Source organism: Sardina pilchardus, chromosome 14, assembly GCF_963854185.1.
Source record: "Sardina pilchardus chromosome 14, fSarPil1.1, whole genome shotgun sequence".
NCBI classification, from domain to species: domain Eukaryota; kingdom Metazoa; phylum Chordata; class Actinopteri; order Clupeiformes; family Clupeidae; genus Sardina; species Sardina pilchardus.
The window spans coordinates 5,107,291-5,114,303 of record NC_085007.1 but is presented as its reverse complement, the minus strand read 5'-3'; the positions used below and the strand labels follow the sequence as shown (position 1 = coordinate 5,114,303).

The window sequence follows — 7,013 nt, the reverse complement described above, 5'->3', positions numbered from 1 at the left end:
CGACTACGGGCCGGATGCGTTCGGGACGGGCCTGACTCCTCTCCACCTATCAGACGACGGGGAGGGCGGGGCCTTCCACTTCCAGGAGCCGCCTCCTCCCTACGCCGCCTATAAGTACCCCGACATCCAGCACCCCGACGACCCCCCGCCCCCCTACGAGGCCTCCATCAACCCCGACAGCCTCCTCTACGTGGACCTGGGTATGCTCCCCTTGGGTTACTGTGTGTGTGTGTGTGTGTGTGTGTGTGTGTGTGTAGATTGTTTGTTGATGTATTGATCTGTTCTGTGTTTATATGCTGTGTTGTTGGGAGTAAGAGGCAGTGTTTTTAAGTTGGTAAAGTTGTGCCGTCGTACTTGGTGACCTAACTACTGTACAGTGACAGAAATCAATCAGGTCGATTTGACAGCAGTACAAGCCCCGTCTTTAACAATTGCATCAGTAGTATCCTCAATGTCAAATGCAGATGTACAGGCATATCTATGCTATCCCTGCTGAAAAAACCAGCCTGACCAGCTAAAGGTGGTTTGCTGGTTGACCAGCTTGTTAACCAGCTTATTTGACCACCCTTTGATGGTTAACCAGCTAGACCAGCAAAACTCTCGCGAAAACACACCTTCAGCTGGTTTACCCAGTTTATGATGGTAATTCAGCTGGTTTTGATTGTCGTACCACCTTAAGCTGGTCATTTTAGTTGGTGTTGCTGGTCTACATTGCTGGTTTTTACTGGCCACGCCAGCTTATGTTGGTTATTCTAGAAAACCAGCTTGACCATCTTTGTCAAGCTGGACAGGCTGGTCACCAGCATGACCATCTTAAACCAGCTGTATCCCAAACGACAGGCTGGTCACACCAGCACGACCAGCTTCCTCAGATGGTCACGCCAGCATGTCTAGCTGGTGGCCTAACCAGCTACACCAGCAAAGACCAGCAATAATAACTGTGTTTTGGGCAAAGACCAGCTAAAACCAGCTAAAACCAGCTACCAGCCTAAGCTGGTTTCTTGCTGTTTTTTTCAGCAGGGATGACCTTGTTGCTATAGTTTTGCATTTCCCATGTGGAAAAGGATTTGAGAGTGCTAGTGTAGTAATAGAAGTAGCAATGTGCGTATATGTGTCAGAGGCAAATACATAGATTTCTCGAAAACATGCGCGCGCACACAAGGGGCAGAAAGCACCATGAACAGCATTAAGCAGCTGCTCTCCGTGAAAAGATTAAAATGAATTTTAGTGCCGAAAACAGCACTATTTGAAATGACGATGGTTAGAGAATGTTCAGGAACGTAAAGTAATGCATATATTTGCCAGAAACCACCAAAACCGCCAAAAAGACGATGTTTTATAAATAATGAAAACGAACGACAAACTCTGAAATACGCTCATAAATGTGATGTTATCATCATTTAGACAACAGTGGCATACAAAAAATGCCGATTATAGCTTACAGCAGCTGGTTATTAGGTTAACTTTATAACGTTAATGACCGGCCATTCGGCGTCTTCTGCCCCATGGGTGCGCGCGCATCTAGTTTTGTTAGTAAACAGGAAATGTATGTATAGAGAGAGGCGAGAGATGTGTTAACAGATGTCCTCTAACGCTTTATCGTTGTGCTTTCTCTGTGTGTGTGTGTCTGTCTGTGTGTGTGTGTGTGTGTGCGTGCGTGTGTGTGTGTCTCTCTCTCCTCAGCGAGGAACGGTATGCCGGTGAGCATGGGTCATATGAGCATGGTGGATGCGGTCGGTGCAGGTGAGGGTTCGCTACCTCCCCCCCTCCCTCCTCCCCCCGCTCCTCAGGAGCGCGAAGACTCTATCGACAGCAGCACCTTCCTGGTGGCCCCCGACACCCCCACCGACAGCAGGGGCCCCGCGGGGGGGGCCCAGGACTCCACAGACTGCAGCAGCGCCCCCTCTCTCAGCACAGTGGTATAGACCTGCAGCGGGACAGAGAGAGAGAGAGAGAGAGATGAACAGACCAAGAGAGAGAGAGAGAGAGAGAGAGGAGGGAGAGAGAGAATGGGGATGGAGGAGGAGGAGGAGGAGGAGGAGGTGGTGGTGAAGATACTTTGGTGACATGAGATCAAAAGGAAGATGAGAAGCTCGGCGCTCTTTTCATCCAAGAGAGGAGAGAAGGCGGCATTGTTGTGGGAAGATGAGCAAAGAGACTAAAGATCGTGGAGACACTAAAGAGAAAGAAACGAGACCCGACGGAGCAGCAGAGAAGACGCTCTTCACTCTGTGTAGCGCGCGCGCGTGTGTGTGTGTGTGTGTGTGTGTGCGTGCGTATGTGTGTGTACGCGGCGTGGACGGGCGCGTTTCTGTACAGAAGTGGGATCCCGTGAGATTTCACCGAGATCACGAGGACACTACCGAGGCTGACCGCTGGGTTTTGCTTTGTGGTGATCTTGTTTTGTTTTGTTTTGTTTTCGAAAGCAGACGCAGCAGCTCGAACGTCTCGTTCGGTCGCGTTCGGTCCCCTCAGCGTCCTCCTGCGCGAGCGCTCCTGTAAATACAGACCCCCCCCCCCCCCCCCCCCGAACCCCCCCGGCCTCTCGCAGGCCTTCTGCGGCTCAACCCTGTTTTGGTTTTTCAATGTTTTTTGTTGTTGTCGTTGTTGTTGTTGTTGTTGTTGTTTTTGTTTTGTTTTTCCGATATCTCCTCCCCGTCCCATAATCCTACACCTGTTGCCCACGGAGACCGGATGGGCACACTCGCATCACGAGGACATGCAGGTAGTCACGGCAACGTAGGCCACAGAACCAGATGGACGGACGGACGGACTGTTGCTGCGGCAGACGTGACCTTTTGACCTACGACCTTTTGAGTGGTGCTGAGGTCAGCAGGCCGCGGTGGGGATGGCGGGTACTTGGGGTCACGGAGGGTCGCGTGTGCCGCAGCACGGGAGGTGCCCATTGGCCGACCGCAACGGTACGGACGACACCAGACAGACCGCCCTCCGCTGCCGGTGTCCCCGAGACTTCCTGTCCGGGTCGTCTCTCTTTCCTGTTTTTGTTTCTGTTGTCTCTTGTTTCTTCCAGACTCTCTTGTGGTACTATAAGCACACTCTATGGTGAGTGAGTATGTGGGCGTGTGCGCGCGTGTGTGTGTGAATGTGAGTGTGTGTGTATCTGCTGATGATGGTGATGATCATGATCATGTCTCTTGGAACTCTGCCTCAGGACACACACACACACACGCACACACACTTATACTCACTACAGTAATAAAACTCAGTACAGTGGAGACTCCATTGATCCAGCCAATAGGATCTGTGCAGTGCGAAGCGGCTTGTGTGATTGGCTGGCCCTGACGAGCTGTATTGGGTGTGTGGTAACAGCAGCATCATCGGGTGGAAGTGTTGCCATCAGCTCACACTGTTAACCATGTAGGAAGGTGTGTGAGTGAGCGAGCCTGTGTGTTGGTGTGCGTTTGGTTGCCATCGCTTATGTTGTTGTTGTTGTTTACTTTTGTTGTTTTGTTTTCAACTGTACTTCATCAAACGTATGACATGCAGACAATGACCTCTTCACTAGTCTTCTGCTTTTGACTGTTTGTATGTGACACAGCATGTGTAGCCAACATGAGAAGGCTATTGACTCTATTTTTTTCCCCTCAGTATTTTGCACATGACTCTTTCTGCTATGCTGTTGATTTGTTTTGACTCATTAGCCCTGTAGGCGAACATTAAAGACTCCATGGGAAAGGATAGGTTCAGAGGTCAAAGTTCAGAGGTCAAAGTTCGGAGGTCAGGGCCTCTTTAACACCATAGGTTCAGGACTTTTGTGATAGTCTGATGATACGTCTGCATGTTTGTTCATTTAAACTGGTTGACTGATGGAATCCCATCCGTCGGTAGGTCCATCTGAGTTGTTTGCCCCAAATGCTAGAGAGCAGTAGCCTGGCTAACGCCTCCCACTTCTCAAATGAGACGTGGTCTGGCAACCAGACGTTCATTTTCTCGTATTTGAAAAAATGCCCAGATCCGTTCATTGGGCGCCACGGATGTCAATCAAATGCGTCTCTGCATAGCTCTTCATGGTCTTGCTTTCTCACCTGTTCTGTGATTGGCCACCAACATCAGGCGAAAATGGGGGCGTTAGTTTCCAGACTGCCTTAGCAGCGTGAAAGAATTCACCGCGCAAGGCAGTATGGGAAACCCAGGCTAAGAGAGCAGTAGAGTAGAGATGCCCAAAGTTTCGTGAGGCAGGCCGTGTAATTAACGTTACGCTAGCGTTACACCAATGTTAGACTAACGTTACACGGCCCTAGAATTGGACATGACAATCATTTCAGGTTCATAGAACAGACGACTGGCCTTCCATCAGTAAGGTAGGGGGGAAGACTCTTAGTTTGGTTGGGGTGTTTTTATTTATTTATTTGAGTTAACTGTAGAGTGTCATGCTGGGGGAGCTGACAGGTGAGCTGAGCATCTACACAGGCAGAGAGAGAGAGAGAGAGTGTGTCTTCTGGTGTCGAGCTAATGACTGCAGACGCACACACAGATCTAAGGAGGTAGCACATACATGAACGCTGGGCGATGGTTTTCCATTGAACCACCATTAAACAATTTGGAATGTTTATACAAGTATGTTGAGATGTTACAGTTCAAAGAAAACATGTTTGCCTTGAACGCCTGCCTCTGATCTAAAGATTTGAAGTGAGTGTGTGTGTGTGTGTGTGTTGGATGGTGAGACGAGGCTAATGCAGTGTCTGCAGACACACAAGCTTTGTAGGATATTTAGCGTAACTGGAGCGCCAGCGCTGCCCTGTTGTCTTTGATGAACTGTCCGCAACGCTCTCACGGCATCGACGTCACACAGTATAGGAAATGTCTGACTCTTCAGTTTCTTTCCTTTTATTTGCGTCGCCACAGACAATCCTCTGTGGTGCACCAGTGAACTCTAATGTTAAAAAAGAGAGATTTCTGTGTGTATGTAAAGAGGTAGGAATTCAAGGCAAATGTGTTAATGATTTGAGTGTGTGAACATGTGTTTGTTTTTATTTGTTTTGTTTTTTTTTGTTGTTGTTGATGATTTTTGTTTTTGTTTTTTGTTTTTGCTTTTTCTTTCCCTTCCCCCTGGTTTGGACCTGAGGTGCATGTTGTAGTGTTTTTGGGCATGCTCAGATCGTCTCTGTTTGTTTGTTTGTTTGTTGGTTGGTTGGTTGGTTGGTTTGTTTTTATTGTTTTTTTGTTTTTTTTTATAACCCACTCCCTGCTGAAGCTCACGTCTTTCTGGGCTTCCCGCCCTCAGGCTCCTGGAGACCCACCCCCCCGCCAACAACCAGTGTTGCCAGATTGGGCGGGTGCCCAAAAATTGGGCTTCTTTTTACATCGTTCGGCGGGGGAAAATAAGCTGTAGGCGGGTAAATAACATTTTGAGTTCAATGGTTCTCTATGTGATAAACGTCATCGGGCGTTTTTTTGCTTAAGACGGCAGGGTGATTGGGCGGAAATCAGTCAACCCAATCTGGCAACACTGCCACAACCCCCAGCCCACGCAGGCTCGGCTCTGGACTGGGTCGCAGTTGGACCTGTTCTAGATTGGGTCAGAGTCGAAGGTCAAAGGGCCGGATCCGAACCGGATCAGGGCCAGTACAAGCCAGAGGTGTGTTGAGATGTTGCCGACGGCCCCGTTGCTTGCCATATTTGTTAACAGTTTAAAGCCAATAATTTGAGAAAAGTTCACTCAGAAAAAGTTACAAGAAAACACCTTTGCCAGAAACAAACACACATTCACCTCTTTGCCAAACTTGAACGTGTCTCTGGCGTTCAACTCCACAGACCATTGATCTCGCTTCATACGATACACAACCCCAGATCCGGATAGGGGCTGTATTGGCTCAGACCTGAGACCTAAAACCAGGTGTGTGTTCAGACTTGGCAAACCGAGTTGGACGTTTGTGGCCCCCCAGTCTGGCTCAAGGCTGAGTTGGTTCTAGTCTGAGTCCAGACCTAGTCCAGAACCTGCCACTAACTGGGCCCAAATTATGCCCCCTTTGGCTGCATCTTCAAAGACTATGAGTAGTTGATTTTTCATTTCATTTGTTACGGATTTCAGACTGTGGTGGTGCAACAAGATTTTGAGGGGGGGAAATGTATTTTGAAAAAAAAATGTTTTAATGTAGAATGCAAGCAGTCGATGACTTTTAAATGTTGATTTTACTTTAGGCTTTATATTTTTTAAAAGTAGATTTTTTTTTTATTATTCTTTTTATTTTGCAGGGGGCCTTTTTAAGTTTTATTTTGACGTAGATGTACATCTAATCAAATGCCAAATAAATTGTATCATAAAGAAGTATGTTGTGAGTGATGTGATTTGTAATTCAGAAACACTTGAGCATCATGAGGATCTAGACAGTGAGAGTCTGTTTGGTCCTGAAACATGAAATCATGAAACAGAGAAAACAAAAACATGAAAATAGGTGGATAAAGTTTGTTACAGACACTAAATAAAGAGGAAAGTAATACTGCTGGAAAGTGATACTACACAAAAAAGCATGACAGAAATAAGGAACAACAGCTATGTTGAAAGAATTTACTTCTAAATTCGGGTTTTAAATGCAATCTGGAATGTTTTCAATGTCAGAGAAAACAAGTCTGTTGTCTTATTTATTTATCTATTTGACCATTATTTAACCAGGTGAAGTCCCATTGAGACCTTTAGTCTCTTTTGCAAGGGAGCCCTGACATCATGTCTTACCGGTACCATCAGCGCAATCAATAGGCGCATTCGACTTCATGGTTTGAAAGACGTATCAGAATGTCAGAAATAGTCTCGTCTGCAGTCGTCTTAAGACGGCTACATGAAGTTGAATGCGCATATTGATGGCCAATGGCAGCCTGCCCCACGCCAGATGGATAGATAAGAGATTGGTTCTTGCTTTTTTTTTTGGTGATTAGGAGTTCGTCTTGAATGGGAATGATGCCAGATTACCCAGTAGCAACCAAAATCAAAAAGGGGGAGATGCGTACAGCTGTGTGTATTTTCTGTGGTCAACAGAGGGCGCTAAATCAGTGGC

The 7,013-nt window shown here is 47.2% G+C and overlaps 1 protein-coding gene across 2 annotated transcripts in view; it reads left to right on the top strand.

Annotated features, from left to right (window-relative positions):
• The window catches only part of dgcr2 (DiGeorge syndrome critical region gene 2), a 20,281-nt gene extending 13,992 nt beyond the window's left edge, over positions 1 to 6,289 (top strand). For both annotated transcript variants that reach the window (XM_062554060.1, XM_062554059.1), the window contains 2 exons: positions 1 to 200; positions 1,684 to 6,289. The exon at positions 1 to 200 is cut by the window's left edge and continues 37 nt beyond it. In XM_062554060.1, the coding sequence (XP_062410044.1) occupies positions 1 to 200; positions 1,684 to 1,925 (442 nt within the window). In that variant the 3' untranslated portion in view covers positions 1,926 to 6,289. The remainder of the gene's footprint in view (positions 201 to 1,683) is intronic.
• The last annotated feature ends 724 nt before the right edge of the window (positions 6,290 to 7,013 follow it).